At 41.8% G+C, this 15,502-nt stretch overlaps 2 protein-coding genes across 3 annotated transcripts in view; both read right to left on the minus strand.

The window, feature by feature from the left end:
• Positions 1-1,583: 1,583 nt before the first annotated feature.
• LOC116385819 (NLR family CARD domain-containing protein 3-like) lies at positions 1,584-7,684 on the minus strand. Of its 2 annotated transcripts, none has more exons than XM_031851561.1 (9): positions 7,570-7,684; positions 6,228-6,328; positions 6,040-6,144; positions 5,591-5,667; positions 3,632-5,402; positions 3,303-3,476; positions 2,939-3,112; positions 2,584-2,630; positions 1,584-2,383 (listed from the first exon to the last, which is right to left on the minus strand). In XM_031851561.1, the coding sequence occupies exons 2-9, from the start codon at positions 6,305-6,307 to the stop codon at positions 1,857-1,859; spliced, it is 2,955 nt and encodes a 984-aa protein (XP_031707421.1). In that variant the 5' UTR covers positions 6,308-6,328; positions 7,570-7,684; the 3' UTR covers positions 1,584-1,856. The 2 variants fall into 2 exon arrangements, with proteins under 2 accessions (XP_031707421.1, XP_031707420.1); XM_031851560.1 differs by having other exon boundaries at positions 7,528-7,684.
• A 3,882-nt stretch (positions 7,685-11,566) lies between these two features.
• LOC116385525 (transmembrane protein 184C-like) overlaps positions 11,567-15,502 on the minus strand; it is a 6,335-nt gene continuing 2,399 nt past the window's right edge. Inside the window, exons 4-12 of the mRNA XM_031851057.1 lie at positions 15,243-15,279; positions 14,555-14,760; positions 14,392-14,466; positions 14,219-14,312; positions 13,897-14,009; positions 13,406-13,505; positions 13,188-13,265; positions 13,004-13,097; positions 11,567-12,741 (exon numbers count right to left, since the gene is read on the minus strand). Of these exons, the coding sequence (XP_031706917.1) occupies positions 12,467-12,741; positions 13,004-13,097; positions 13,188-13,265; positions 13,406-13,505; positions 13,897-14,009; positions 14,219-14,312; positions 14,392-14,466; positions 14,555-14,760; positions 15,243-15,279 (1,072 nt within the window). The 3' untranslated portion in view covers positions 11,567-12,466. The remainder of the gene's footprint in view (positions 12,742-13,003; positions 13,098-13,187; positions 13,266-13,405; positions 13,506-13,896; positions 14,010-14,218; positions 14,313-14,391; positions 14,467-14,554; positions 14,761-15,242; positions 15,280-15,502) is intronic.

Below are 15,502 nucleotides of genomic sequence, written 5' to 3' on the forward strand. Positions count from 1 at the left end.
AACATGGAGGCTGATAGCACATGTTTCATTAAAGCTGAAATGAACGGAGAGCTTCAGGAAGTGCAATCTAACAGTTTATAGACATAACGTGTTCTTTATTCTCTATTAATGCACACATTTTAATGTTGTATCTCAGTTAATGATTTTACGCTGCGCTATATTTTAAGTATAAAGTATAAAACGTGTTTGAAGGAGATTAAAGAAGACAATCAGCTGAACAAGTCCTCAAACTATTTAACAGCAATAAGCAGAAAGCCGTTGATCTTTGACGTTCAGTCTGAACACACAGATGTACAAATAGTGTAAAACATGAGAAGCGTTAAAAATGCTGAGTGGTTAAATAATAAAAGATACAGCTGCTAACTAAACGTAAACCATTAATGAGACGACACCACAGCTATTTACATCATTATACTTAAAACCTACTCCTCCACACACTGATCTGCTTATCTACACAAACAAACAATATTTGCAATAAAATAAAGTCATTTACAACCCCAACGTGCTAAATGCTATTTTAAGTTGGTTGGTCAAACGTAACCGTTTAAAAGTGATTTTGTCAAATCTTACAGAGTAAAGCAGATAAAGAGCTTCTGACTGGAAATACATCCGTGAGTTTTGACTTTTTATGGGAAACAATAGTTTTCTGGAGCCACATATTCCGTCTAGTGCTGGGCAAGTTAACGCGTTAATTTCGCGTTAACGCATTCATTCATTAACGCCGACAATTATTTTATCGCGCGTTAACGCATTTTTAAAATTTATTATAATTTTTATTTTTTTCATTGAAAGACAAGAGACAATAAATAGACATAACAACAAGAGGATGACAAGAACAGTGGGATAAAAGCCAGCAAACATCCTATAGTCAGTTGTGTATGTATGTATATGTGTGTGTGTGTGTGTGTGTGTGTGTGTGTGTGTGTGTGTGTGTGTGTGTGTGTGTGTGTGTGTTCTTGAGCCTTTTGAGATGGGAGAAAAAAAAAATAATAATAATAATAATAATTAAAAAACAACAAAGAAAAACAGGTAAGTATTTTTAATGTATTATTATTGTAACAGACTGTCTCATGTTTATCATTTTGTATTGGAGATATGATGTCCCTTCAGGATTGCCGTAGAGAAAAGGCGACTTCCGCTTCTGGTCGAGGGGGGCAGAAATAAAGAGAGAAGCTGCACCAGCTGTTGCTCTCCCTGGAGACTACTGGACATCGCTGCGGTAAAGTCAGCAGACACTCAGATCTCCGTGATCAACTCAGCAGACACTTACACTTTTGTGCACCTATATGCTGAAATTCACGGTAAACGCATTCAAACGGCACAGATCGGGAGCGAACGAAGGACTTTGAAAGTTAGCGGAAAGATAAATGTGAGGCAACATCCGGTTTCTTCAGACGAACATCCGGTTTTCAGAATAAGATGCCAACAAAGTATGAATTATATTCACATTAAGTACAAAACATGCTACCTGCATCTCGTGAACCAAATGTTATTGAACTTTTGTTCATATAGCAGTACTTTTAAAATAAAAGTGCGCAATACACTACTTTTGAATTCATTATTGAACTTTGCCATAACAATGCGATTAATCGTGATTAATCGCAAAAAATCCATGCGATTAATCGTGATTAAATATTTGAATCGTTGCCCAGCACTAATTCCGTCACATCACTAACGCAGTGTTCACACCAAACACGAAGTCCCTGACTACCTTTGGTGCCATTCCAAGATGCTACACCAGTCAAACGACGATGCTGTGCTTGCAAGCTGCTTCAAACACATCGTACATCAAGCTTGTGTGATGGTTCCGACCGTCCACGAGCAAATCTACGCCTTTGGTTACTGATTGAGCTACGTCAGCGACAAAATAATGCAGAGGAATGAGTGTGAAGCTCAACAGCAGGATAGAGGGGCTCTTTGAACTCCTTATGGAAGGTATGGAGGAGGATCCGACTGTCGGAGGAAACTCTGTAGAAGGACAGAGTGCCAGCCGCCCAATCCAGATACACCCCCACCCGACTGGAGCGTGAGCACTGGGAGAATACACAGACACTCTCGTTGTCGTGCCAAACAAAACAACCATCATCAGAGCAACTCATGCACCAAGACTTCTCGTTGCGTCCTAGCTTGCAATTATTCACATCCCCTTTCCTGCCAATGGTTCTGCACGTTAACCCAATGTTGAAGGGCTCCATCACCTCCACCTCCCAGTAGCAGCGCTCCTGCAGACCCTGTTGACACAGCACCTGTTGGCAGTGATCAAACCTTTCTGGACGATGTGGGTATCGCTGCTGGTCTTCCACCCAGGTCACCTTTCTGTTCCCTTCAGAGAGAAGGAGGTTCTTGTGGGCCGTGTTGGAGTCCAAAGTGAGCTCACAGGCATCTGGAGGTAAGAAAACACTTTGTTTTAGGACTATATACTTTAATTAATAAGCTGGGCAGCACTAAAGTCAGCAAGTTACAAAGATATCCATCAGACACAAGGCCTTTCCTTCAGGAAGAATTCGTGGAAATTACTATCTGCAGATGAATCACTGTGGTGACAATATTCAGCAATTGTCCAGGATTTCTACTGATTCTTACATTTCTTGAATCCAGGTTTCATCCGGTGACTTCCGCCATGATCAAGACTGAAGAGAAATGACAATCAGACAAAGAACAACCATTTAACTGACACATGTTGGTCTCAGAATCTTTGCTATCAGATGTGTTCATTGTGAATCTTTATTATTTGCATGTTGTTGTTATTGCTATCCAACCTATAGTGCTACAGCATGTGATGACATTTTGGTAGAATTCTGTCCGATCAGAGGGTACCCTTGAGTTGTTTTGCAGTTGGCAGTAAACTCCATCTCACTCTAGTGGATTTGTAAAGGTACTCCAGCAGTACTTTTCTCTCAGTTCAGTAGAAAAGTCATAAATCTAGCATGATACTTACTTGAGTAAGTTGAGCTTGTACTCCGGATCGGTCTTCAGCTCAGAGAGCAGCTTCTCTCCTGATTCTCCTGGATGGTTGTAGCTCAGGTCCAGCTCCACCAGTTGGGAGGCCTTTGAACGTAGAGTCGAGGCCAGAGAAGCACAGCCAACCTCTGTGACCTGACAGCCTGACAACCTGAGGAAACAATGTTTGGTTTATTAGCATGCAGGTTTTAGAAGTATTTATAACAAAGCGAGTTTGTTGCATCCCTGAATGAATGTACAGAAGGTAGGCTTAAAATAATGATCCGGAAGCATTGTGTCCCAGCTCAGACTGACGGAGCAGCAGTGCAAAGAATGAACTCTGCTGCAGAAACAATGCATACCTCAGTGTTTTGAGTCTGCAGAATTGACTCGACAGTCCATCACAGAGGAGCTTCACTCCTGAATCTTTCAGGTCATTGTTGCTCAGATCCAGATCTCTCAGCGGTAAGTAGGGGAACTTGAGGCCAAAGGCCAGATGCTTAATCCACTCTTCAGTCACTTTGCAGTCTGCTAGTCTAGGGGTGGATGATAGGGTTATTATATGAAAAACAAAAAGGTGACACTTTGTAAAGATATACATGAAATAAGACAAGATTAACATACACTACTCGGGAGTGAAAGAACCAATGCAACCAGATTATGTGACATATTACAGAGAAGGTACACTTACATGGCCTTTCTGCTGATCCTCACAGCTGGTATCAGCCTCCTTCTGCCTTCCTCCGATGTGTTGTAACTCTTCAAGTCCAACACATCCAGATCGTTCTTTGATACCTGCAGCATGTAGGCCAGCGCAGAGCAGTGCAGGGGAGTCAGCTCTGTTTTTGAACGATCGGACGATTTGAGATATTCTTGTATCTCATCTTTGACTTTGTGGTCTCTCATCTCGACCATATTCTGGAAGAGGTTGATGCCGCTGTCTGGAGAGAGGGCCTTTCTTCGGATGGCTTTGAGGTGAGTCAAGACTTTCTTCTCGGTGTCTTGGCTCGAGTCCGGCGGCGTCAGCAGGCCCTGAAGGACTCTCCGGTTTGGTTCTACCATGAGGCCAAGGAGGAATCGCAAGAAGAAGTCCAGATGGCCGTTCTTATTCTCCAGCACTTTGTCAACCGTTATCTTTAGAAGATCAAGTAAAGTATGTTCTTTGTCCTCCAGATCGAGGAAGTTGCGGAGCTCTTTTGTATTGTTGTTGGTGAAACAGTCAAAGACAAAAAGAGCTGCAAAGAACTCCTGTATGGTCAGGTGCACAAAGAAGAAGACCTTTTTCTGGGAAAAGACTTGTTCTTCCCGAACGATGGTACAAAATCCAGAGCAGACGGTTGCTTCTTCAATGTCAATGCCACATTCTTCCAGGTCTTCATCATAGAAGATGAGGTTGTTCTGCTGCAGCTGAACAAATGCAAGCTTACCGAGTTTCAGAAGGAATTCCTTGTCTGTCTTCAGAGGTCTCTCTTTGTTTTTCTCTGTCTTCTGGTCATATTTTCTGCTTCTGATTTTTGTCTGGGTAAAGAGGAAATACGCCATCATCTCTGTCAGAGTTTGAGGAGTTTCGGCTTTCTCATTTCCCCCAAAGATCTCCTTAAATAATACGGCAGCAATCCAGCAGAAGATCGGGATCTGGCACATGATGTCGAGACTCTGTGAGGAGCGAATGTGCGAAATGATCCTGTCAGCTAGACCCAAGTCCTGAGGAAACCTCCTTCTGAAGTATTCTTCTTTTTGTGGGTCACTGAACCCTCTTATCTCCGTCACCATGTCGACAAACTCTGCAGGGATCTGATTGGCTGCTGCTGGACGGGACGTTATCCAGAGTTTAGCATTACGAAGAAGGTTCCCCTGGATGAGGTTTGCTAGGAGGTTACCCACCGATGTTACTTCACTGACAGATGTTACCCGCTTGTTTTCAAAGTCCAGCTGAAGTCTGCTTTCATCCAGGCCGTCCAGGATCACTATAACTTTGGTGTTGACGAAATCTTCTGAGTCTTTCAGATCGTGGACTGCAGAGTGAAGTTCAGTCAGGAGCTGGCGCAAGCTTTTGTCATCTTTACTCAAATTCAGGTCTCGGAAAGAGAGATTGAAAACGAAATCAACGTCCTGGTTTTCTTTCCCCTCGGCCCAATCAAGAATGAATTTCTGCACAGAAAAGGACTTTCCAATTCCTGCAACGCCCTTCGTCAGGACTGTTCTGATTGGTGTCTTTTGGCCCGGCAAAGGTTTCAAGATGTCACTGAGGTCGACTGAATGTGCATAAGATTGTGGTTGTTTGGTGTGTCTGAACGATTGTTCCTCGTGTTTCCCTTCAGTCTCTGCAGTGGTGATGAAGAGTGTTGTGTAGATGCTGGTCATGGAGTTCTCTTGGTAACCGTTACCTTCAAATGTCAAAGTAAATTTCCTCTCCATCGCTTCCTGAAGATTCTTCTTTGCTTTCAAAAAATGGCTGCGCCCTGAAAGAATCAAAATGCATGGTAGCAAATTCCAAAGTTCCAATAATAAATGATTACTATTAAATATTTTTAGCTAGGTCCTGCAAAAGCAGAAGCAAACATTTGACATCCGACACTGATGATGCAAGTATTAATGTACTACTAGCATTAGTTGAAGTAGCACAAAAAGCACAGATAACTAATCTTACCAGCGTCTTCCTCAGTATCTCTCTGGTATTCAGGATCTTTTCTGAGTTTCTTTCTATGCGGTTCCTCAGTCCGCTGGCTGAAGGGTGATCAAAAAATACAAACGTTAGTCTGTCAGTTGTCGGGTTTTGGGGCCACAGTTTGGTGCACTTTCAGTTTCAGGATATTTTTTTCAAAAAGATGACTTTCCTTGACAATTAAAGCGTTTATTCATACAGGATAGTAAATAATTATGACCCAGTCATTCATAATTCCTGGACCACTATAGTATGTGTTCATTCGTACTTGGTAGTAGATCATTCCTGAAGACTACAGCATGTCTGTGGTGATTGTTTCTTTGTGTTGTAATATATGACGTATGTGTGAAAGCGCTTAGCAGAACGAATCTTTGATGAAGCATAATGTGCTTTTAGATGCGTGATATTTAGTTTGCTGAATACTATTCAATTACCTTTGTGTTTTATTAACACTGAACACGATCGGCTCGCCCATGGAGGCATCATCCTTCATCGAGACACCGCTGGGAGCCGAGGACTCAGCTTCACTCACCTGTGAACTATTAAGAGAAGAGAGTGAATAGATAAATACATAAATGTTAATAATAATAATAAATATATTTTAAGAGATATAATATATTACCTGATCCGCTCACTGCTGGGCTGTTCAGACAGGGAGGAGGATGAAGAGGATCGTCTCCTCTTCTTCCTCCTGTCGGCCATTTTCTTCCGTTGTAGCTGAAACTTTAATTTGTATTTATTTAATAAGTTTCCACCTGATTAATGTTCATTCTAGATCATTTCAGGCTCAGATGATGAAAGACGGTCTGACAGAGACACATTCTTACATTTTATTACTTTTGTCCAAAGAAACTTAAAATTAAATAATGAAACACATTAAAACCATGTGAGAGGAAGAGTTAATGTCTCAGTGCAAGCGCTTAGAAATGTTTAAATTATTATTATTATTACAGCTATGATTTTAGCAGCATATGTAATGTGCAGCAGGTCCCACATGTATTTAAATAATTTGATATTGTATAATAATATAGTTATATTGTAATACAATGCAGTATTTAACAGTGCAGTTTGTGAGATTATCAAATGTGTTTATATTTAAAATATAAAAAGTACATAATAAATACATCTAGTGGAGTAAAAAGTTCAATATTTCCCTCTGAGCTGGAGTAGAGTGGAAGTATAAAGTAGATTAAAATGGAAACACTCAAGTAAAGTACCTCAAAGTATTTAAGAACAGTACTTGAGTGAATTTACTTTGTTACTACTTGGTCCTCATACAGTCAAATATTGTCAGATTAAGATCAAATAAAATGGAACTTTATTAATCCTTAAAGACATGTTGTGCCACAGTTTGATTAAAGAACACAACAGAAGAATAATAAAATAAACAATAGAATAACAAAATATGAAGCTATATGAACAATAGAGTAATAAGTATTTTGTGTATAAGCAGTAAAACAGAATAGTAGTAACAGTGAGATTCAGTTAAAAAGCCAGTTTCTAATAATTATATTATAAATAAGTTGTAAATAAAGTTATAAATAAGATGTAGTGTAATTATCATAATATATTTTATTGTGTAATAATGTAATACAGGAGCTGAAATGAGCCGTTCCTTCACTTCCTAGTTCCGTGTTTTATTGAAGATGAATATCCTTGTTGTTGTGAGCTGTGAACGGACTGCGCATGTGTAGAACAGATAAGTGTTTCCAGGTAAAACATGTAAAGAGAGTTTTTACATTCTGTGTGAACAAATAAGAAATATGCAGAGAGTCAGGTTATTGTCTTCGTCCTTTTGATGACGTCATTCGTTCGGGATTAAAAGTTTTGCAGAAAAACACAAAGTCAACGTTGAGGTTGTTTGTTTTACTGCGCACTCACACAGGACACAACACATCGTCTGTGCACTAACGACTACACACCATGAGAAAGAACACGAACGATCAGCTGTTCATGACACTCACTGTCAGTGTTTGTCTCCTCGCTGCAGACTGAGTCCTTCAATAACCAAAAATGTCCTCAGATCGGTTCAGGGTGCAGTCGTCACGCGAAGCAGCAAAATGGAGAACCAGAACATAATCTTTACTTTCGATTTCGATGCCACCACCACCACCACCCCTCCCCCTTCAAAATAAAGTCCATGAGAGGGAAACAGCAGGCTGACTTTTTATTATTATTATAAAGTTCAAAGGAGAAGCTACAACAACGAGTGAATTTATGATAATCAGTTGATTCCGTCTGTCTAATATATTAAACATATTCTATAATAATGATGTAAGTGTAGCTCTTACATGCAGCGCACCATGATGATGTTCTAATAACGTTAAAGAGTAAAATGATGTTCGTGTTGAAGTCCTCAGTGATCTGTGGACCATGAACCCTCTTCAGCAGTTCTCCTCACTGAGTCCTGATGAAGGTTAAAGACAAGAGAACAGAGAAGGAGTCAGAGACCTCCATCACTACGTCCCCCTAAGACCTTAAACCCTGAACCCTCAGGGACCCAGAGAGCTCCATCACTACGTCCCCCTAAGACCTTAAACCCTGAACCCTCAGGGACCCAGAGAGCTCCATCACTACGCCCCCCTAATACCTTAAACCCTGAACCCTCAGGGACCCAGAGACCTCCATCACTACGCCCCCCTAAGACCTTAAACCCTGAACCCTCAGGGACCCAGAGAGCTCACCTGGTGAGACTGAGAGCTTTAAATGGTGTAAACAGGAATAGAACAACACTTTATTAAACGTCTTCCAGACTCTTTCCTCACAGGATGAGATCATTAATATAATATATTTACTTGTTTTGTTAAAACAGCTTCAAAGACAAACTGAACCTTTAATGAATAAATAAATATCCTGTTTGTTGGTCCATCTTTAACCCTTAATGCTTGAGTCAACGTTGAGGTGTTTTTACTTTTTTTTTTTTTTTTTTTACTGCGCACTCACACAGGAAACTATTTCCGCCAGCAAAAAAATGTTTTAATGTTGTTTTTTACAATAAATAAATAAATAATGCACCAACACTTCTGCTGCATCCATCTGTAACCATGACACTGACCAGATGTTTCCAGTTTCTCTTTAATGAAGGTCTTCACCTCAGACACTTTTATTCTTTCTACTCCAGAGCTGCTTCTTCTTTAACATCCTTCCATCAAGAAGTATTTCATGTGTTGTAAAGCCACATTTTAAAGAAGTCTTTAATGTACTCGCTGTACATGTATATGTCTAATGTAGGGTAACCTATGAAGAGCTGCTTCTATGACTGTTGTGTTAAAGTATCTTATAATTTCGACATTATATCTCGTAATTTTGTATATTAAAAAATATGTGTGTGTGTATATATATATATATATATGGAGAGTGTGAGTTGCACCGTTTGGACCTCGTAAGACTTTCTTTGTTAAAGTGTTGTTTTTTCTGCCCTGTGGCACAAAATGACCACTATATTTATGCATGCACATATATTTTTTGTGTATGAGTAGTTTAATGGCTGTGATGGACCAACGTGTAACTTTTCCCACTTTGTACTTCTACCATCATGAAGATATTATTTAAATGGTTTTGTTTGAAACACACAAAACACTGAAGCTGTTTTCTTTTCTCTTTTCTGATAGTTGCTCAGAAACTGAAGTAAAGGTCAAAGAAGGAAGCACGAGCAGTGGCGTTGTGTGTGGAGCTGCTTCAAGACAACGTTACGGCTTAATAGCTGCATTAATATTATTAGCACATGTTCTTGGGATCACAGGTTAGTGCTCGTTCTGCATCCCTAATTTGATTGGCTCATACATAATCTCTTTTCCTCCCCTTTGTTTCTCCTCAATTCCTTCTTCGAGTGGTCGCTAATGGTTCTAGCTGATACCTTTCTTGCTTTTGTATTTCAGGCGGACTAGTATCGAAAAAAACATAAGTTATGTTGGCTCCATATGCAAATAGTCTCAAACACGCTGCACCACATTGAATTCAACTCAAAAGTGTATTAATGTCTTATTTAATGTCGTCTTTTCTTCACCAACATTTCAATCAATGAATTTTATTTGTCACATGAAGTCGTACAACAAAGAAATTCAATCTAGTCAGCAGAATAATGCATAGCCTCCTTTTTTCCCACCAGAGCCCTCTGACTGAAGGGCTCTCCAGGATCCAACCAGAGAGGATCCAACCAACACGGACCGCACAGCGTCAGGGTCCTCCTTCACTCAGAGGATCGGCGGTTTGATCCCGGCTCCACTAGTCCATGTCAATGTGTCCTTGGGCAAGACAAATTACTAACGCCAGCTGTGCCTGTGTGGCACAATAAGTCATATGTAGTTCAAGAAGTACAAAAGTTGCTTGGGTGTAGTGTAAGTTAAGTGAGTTTATTATGCTTCCTATGTGTTTATGAGGAGGAAGTGTTCATTTTAGTTATAATGTGGGGTACAGTGTTATTTATCACCAGCTACATCTGTAGGCAGTAGATCCAGTGGATCGCCAGTAGGTGTCAGTGTTGCGACATCAGCAGTGTCTGTGACGGAGAGCAAGAGGGAAGTCTCGCGTGAATACGCGAGAACATGAGAATCTCTGAACAGGATAGAAGAAGAAAGTGCTGAGAAGCGACTATATACCTAAACGCATATCTTTGTATTTACAGGTAAGCTGGTGAAGTTATTTATACTGTACGTTGGTGGCAATGTGTAAGGTCTTGTAAATGTTTATTTGCAACAGGATTAACTGTGTAAGTTTAGCTAGCTAGCAGCTAATGCAAGATTTCCGACCGCCATTGTAGCAGTAGTAGCGCGGGACGGCAGCCGTGATAATGAGCCCTCGTGTGAGGGAGCCCCCGTCGCTCATATTATTGTTTTGTATTAAATATGGTGTTATGCTGAGTAGCATTTAGGTTTCGGGAAATATAAGACAAATCCGCAAACTCTACAGGACATATACAACACCCGCCTCACCCGCAAAGTGACCATGATTGTGCGCGACTCCAGCCACCCGTCACACAGTCTCTTCAGCCTCCTGCCCTCTGGGAGAAGATACCGGAGCCTCCGTGCTCGCACCACCAGACTCTCAAACAGCTTCGTCCACCAGGCTGTTAGGAAGCTGAACTCTCTCCCTCCTCTCTTTAACACTGCCTATGTCCGACTGCTGCTAAATACAGTTTGATAGTTTTTTTTCTTAATATATATGTTGTCTAAATGTTTTTTTAAATCTATTTGCACTGTATTCACTTTATATGTTTATATGTTGAACTGGAGAGAAACGTTTTTTCAACTGTTCGGTACATATTGTGGAATTGACAATAAAGCTGACTTTGAACTTGATATATATCGTTTACTGTTGTCCTCAAAAAGCATTCCTGTATCTGCTGCTCTTAACTATAATTTAAATACTTTTAAACTCTACAGAACATGGCAGAAATATTATATTATGTGTAAATATAGTAAATCAAACTAAAGTGATAAAATATTGGTTTATGGTCTAAAGGCCCATTTAAAATATGACGATGTAAATATGTGTAAATATTAAAATGTAAAAAACGGAACAGGACCCCCCCCCCAGCCGCTCTCAATATATTATTATAGTATGTCTCATTTACTGAAGTGTTGTGTATTGATAAGTATCATGTAGTTTATGTATCGGCATCATATCTAGTGCTGCCATCTAGAGGACAAATTGTGATAAGACAAAAACATTCTCAAAGAAACAAAACGTGTACCTGCTAAAACAGAGTGATGATATTAAAGCTGCTCATCAATGTGATTAATATTAATAATCTGCAGCATTATGTTTTAAATCAATCTGCTTCCATTGGTTTGCTTTTATTATTTTTCCTGTTTCATTATTTCTATCAGACTCAAAAACCTCCATCGGGCTGAAACAAAAGTTAAAAAGACAAAACATTTGTTTCTGATTTCTGATCCATAAACTAAAAACTATAACATTTAAAACCAGCTTAACTTGAATAATAAATGACTACACGTTGAATAATGAACAAACATATCTTTATTATCTGTTTCTTTGTGCTTTTAAAAATCTTCCTGTTGAAGAAGCTCCTGGTCATTAAAGGAGTGTTAGTGACACCTAGTGGAGACAAAGGTGAACAACAAACCAGTACCTGGAGCAGCTCAATGAAACTCCTCCATTAATTATGTCCCCTCGTGTCCTCGTGTCCTTCATCTGGACGCTAACTGAGTCGAGCTAAAAGGATCCAGACTGAAACCTCTTCACTCTCAGTGGAGGAACAGAACCACATCACTTCCTGGTGCTGAGATAGTTTTTATTGTATTAACGATAGAACAAACAGTCAAAGCCCAAGGACACTTCAGCACTGAGGGAGAGTTAAAGGAGACACATCGTGCTCATGTTCACACTCGTACTTTATACTAGAACACGTTACTTGCTTTAAAGTATTTCTCTCATACTGTCTGAATGTACCTGTATTCACCCTCCGTCTGTTTTAGCGCCTGTCTCTTTAAGAGCCCTCTTTTAGAAAGCCCTGCTCTGATTGGCTCGTGAGGTTGTGTCTTGGAGGAGGAGCCACATGTGATTGGCTTGTTGAATCACATGTTGTTCTGATGGAGGCGGAGCTTCGTGACATGTCCCCCTTTAAACCACAACAACAACTTAAATATGTTTGTGTATTAAATTCCACAGCTGGATAAACATTTATCAAAATGACATCATCTCACATCCAAAACACAGATTTCAAACATTTCAAACGGGGAGATTATTATTTAAAAATACTCAACAAACATGGCGGTGAGGTCACAGAGACTCGTTCTCTTCCATGACATCCATCTTTAGTTTGTCTTCTTCTTCACAAACGTGGAGACGAGAGTTCAGACGACTAATATTTTTATATTCCGACTTATTAAATCTGAGAGTTTACGTGTCGCCCGTCGGGGGAGGGGCGTCGTCGCTGTCGTCGTCCCAGGACGAGGAGGTGAACCCCGCTGGGGCGGAGATGGAGTGCGGTGCGGGGGTGTGTCCGAGGCCTCGGTACCGCCCGCTGGAGGAAGGGGAGGAGGGCATCGATGTGGCCGCCGGGGCGACGGGGTCCTGTGACGAGGACCCTGAGAGGAGGCCGGTGTGCTCGGTGTGTTCGGGTTGAGACGCAGCGCCGAAGTACATCTTGTTGGGACGACCCAGCAGCGTCCGACCTGAGGGGGTGAGAGATGTTTACCACATTATTATTATTATTATTTATTATTATTATTATGTTTATTATTATTGTTATCATTTATTATTATTATTTTTATTATTATTATTTATTTTTATTATTATTTTTATTATGTCAATAAAAAAAAAAAATATATATATATAAAAATATATTTGACTTAAATCCCTTTAATCAGCTCCTGAAGCAGACGAGTTGTTTGTTGTTGATGAGGTCAACAGATAATCAATAATCAATAAACTCACCAGCATGGCGGACCTGCTCTGTGACATCAGCTCTGATGTCAGAGAAATCCCACATGGCCAGAAAGCTGTCGAAACACGACCCCTCCTCTGCTTCCTGGACGGATCAGATTAAAGATCAGAGATTATGTTGATCAGATTATTGATCAGATTATTGATGGGATTAGATAAATGGAGGGGTGTTTACCTGTACGTATGGTTTGTAGGTGAAGGTGTAGTGGTGAGCGATGGCAGCCAGGAACATCTCTATGCAGATGATGAAGTCCTGTATCAACACATCGATAATCAATAATCTAATGGCACTTTGTTCATGTTCTTCTTCAGCAGAACGTTTGTGTTTCAGACGTTCATTGGTCTGAACATCACTGAAGGAGACGCAGATGTTTCAAAGCTCCCGTGACGTACCTGCAGTCCGGTGGCCACGGCCTCCACGCTGTCCCAGTCCCAGGTGTGTTTGTCGGAGATCACGCCGACCTTCACCAGGAACGCGATGAAGACCGCCTGCCTGGAGACAGAAGGGGAGGAGCTTAGTGTGTCGGCACTAAGGCAGCAACCAATCAGTTATTTACATCCTCACACGTTAAACTCTGTACATATAGAAAGGACTGAACCCTGGTGGGTCTGAAGAGGAGCTGTCCAGGCTCCTGCGGTGCTGATCAGACCACTACTGGGACTACTGATCTACAGAAATCAGCCTTTTGAATCCTGAGGAATCAACATAAATTAATCTTTTTACCACGAGAAAAACCTGCTTTGTTATCTCGAGATACCGAAGTAATTAATTGATCTGGATCCATGGTGGTCCTGGATCAAGCTGCACGTTGTGTGTTTGACTAACGCTGAAGTGAACCAACAGAAACACACGATGAGTGACTCTCTGCTTCCTCCTTCCTCACCAGAAGGAGACGAACACCACCAGTTTGACGCAGAGGAACTTCCCCACCGGCCTGATGGGAGTCAGCTCTTCTCTGAGGGATCGGTAGAGCAGCACCAGACAGTACATGGCAAACTGGAGAGAGAGAGAGAGAGGCCGCTTCATAGAGCTTCATTGATCCATGAGAGGTAGTGGACTTTAAGGTGTTACTGAAATATACATAAACATGACTAAATAATTAGAGTATATAAATGTGACATGAACTAATACTCCCAGCTGGTGTGTGTGTGTGTGTGTACCAACTGTGAGATGTTGTTGATGTGTGTGTGTGTGTGTGTGTGTACCAGCTGTGAGATGTTGTTGATGATCACCAGGTAGGACCAGGCGCTCCTGAAGCTGAAGTTGGCTTCATCATAAACTCCACACAGCTGACAGATCCTGCAGACGAGAGAACGTTGTTGACGTGTCACACGGTATCAAAAAACACCCGTCGCCGTGGTTACGGGGCTAAACTTACAGGGCTATCACCGTGGTGACGGGCCGGACCACGGTGTACTGGAGGACCCCGAGCTTACACCTGAACAGCAGAACCCTGGGGGGGGGGCAGAGAGAGGAACACTTTAACGTCTGCCCTCAGGTCCTCTGTGAGTCACAGACCGTCACATGACCTCCTCTCTTACTCTCCCATTGGCCACGGCGGGCAGCAGCAGAGCGGCGGCAGGTGAGGCTGCTGCTGCTGCACCTCCAGCATCAGCACCAGGCTCGGGTACTGGTTGCTGAGGAAGCTCAGCAGGAACACCAGGAAGTTGTAGATGACGTAGGCCTCGTAGCACTCCCTGCACGTGTCCACGTAGATGGCGAGGCCGGGGTACCGCAGGGCCAGCCACTGGAGACACAAGGGGGGAGACAGAGGGTGAGGGTCTTATGGGGGGAGACGTGAGAGACGTGAGCTAGAGATGAAGTGCAGGAGTCACATGAAGGACAGGAAGAGGAAGAAGGGAACACAGACAGACAGATACGGGAAGGAAGGAAAGAATTAAGGGAGGGAGGAAGGGAGACTGCAAGACAGACAGACAAACAGAGACAGGAAGGAAGGAAGGAAGGAAGGATGACAAAGTGACAGACAGACAGACAGACAGGGAGGAAGACAGACAGCGACAGGAAGCAAACAAACAAGGAAGGACGACAGACAGACAGACTGTATCAGAAACACAGAATTGTGTTTAACTTGACCTCTGGTCTCGTGACTCTCTGTCCCACTGCCTCCTATTAAGGTCTGTTAACGTAACGTAATAGAGTGAACACATTACTCTAACTTCCTGTTTGTGTGTGTGTTTGTGATTGTGTGTGTTTGTGACTATGACTCACGCTGTCCAAACTGTAGATCGGCACCATCCATAGTATTCTGGAGGAGACAAAGAGACAAATAGTGTTTACTTGATGAAGTGACGCGGTGTTTACCCGATGAAGTGATGCGGTGTTTACCCGATGAAGCGACGCGGTGTTTACCCGATGAAGTGACGCGGTGTTTAGCCGATGAAGTGACGCGGTGTTTACCCGATGAAGCGACGCGGTGTTTAGCCGATGAAGCGACGCGGTGTTTACCCGATGAAGCGACGCGGTGTTTA

The sequence above is a fragment of the Anarrhichthys ocellatus genome, unplaced genomic scaffold, assembly GCF_004355925.1.
Source record: "Anarrhichthys ocellatus isolate YVR2014 unplaced genomic scaffold, GSC_Weel_1.0 scaffold11, whole genome shotgun sequence".
Classification (NCBI taxonomy): domain Eukaryota; kingdom Metazoa; phylum Chordata; class Actinopteri; order Perciformes; family Anarhichadidae; genus Anarrhichthys; species Anarrhichthys ocellatus.

What these genes read in the sequence shown, in the direction of transcription:
- LOC116385819 (XM_031851560.1), bottom strand. An exon ending in AGATACTGAGGAAGACGCTG is followed by an intron (nt 5,403 to 5,590) that starts GTAAGATTAGTT and finishes TGATTCTTTCAG; the next exon opens with GGCGCAGCCATTTTTTGAAA. An exon ending in TACAAGCTCAACTTACTCAA is followed by an intron (nt 2,631 to 2,938) that starts GTAAGTATCATG and finishes ATTTCTCTTCAG; the next exon opens with TCTTGATCATGGCGGAAGTC.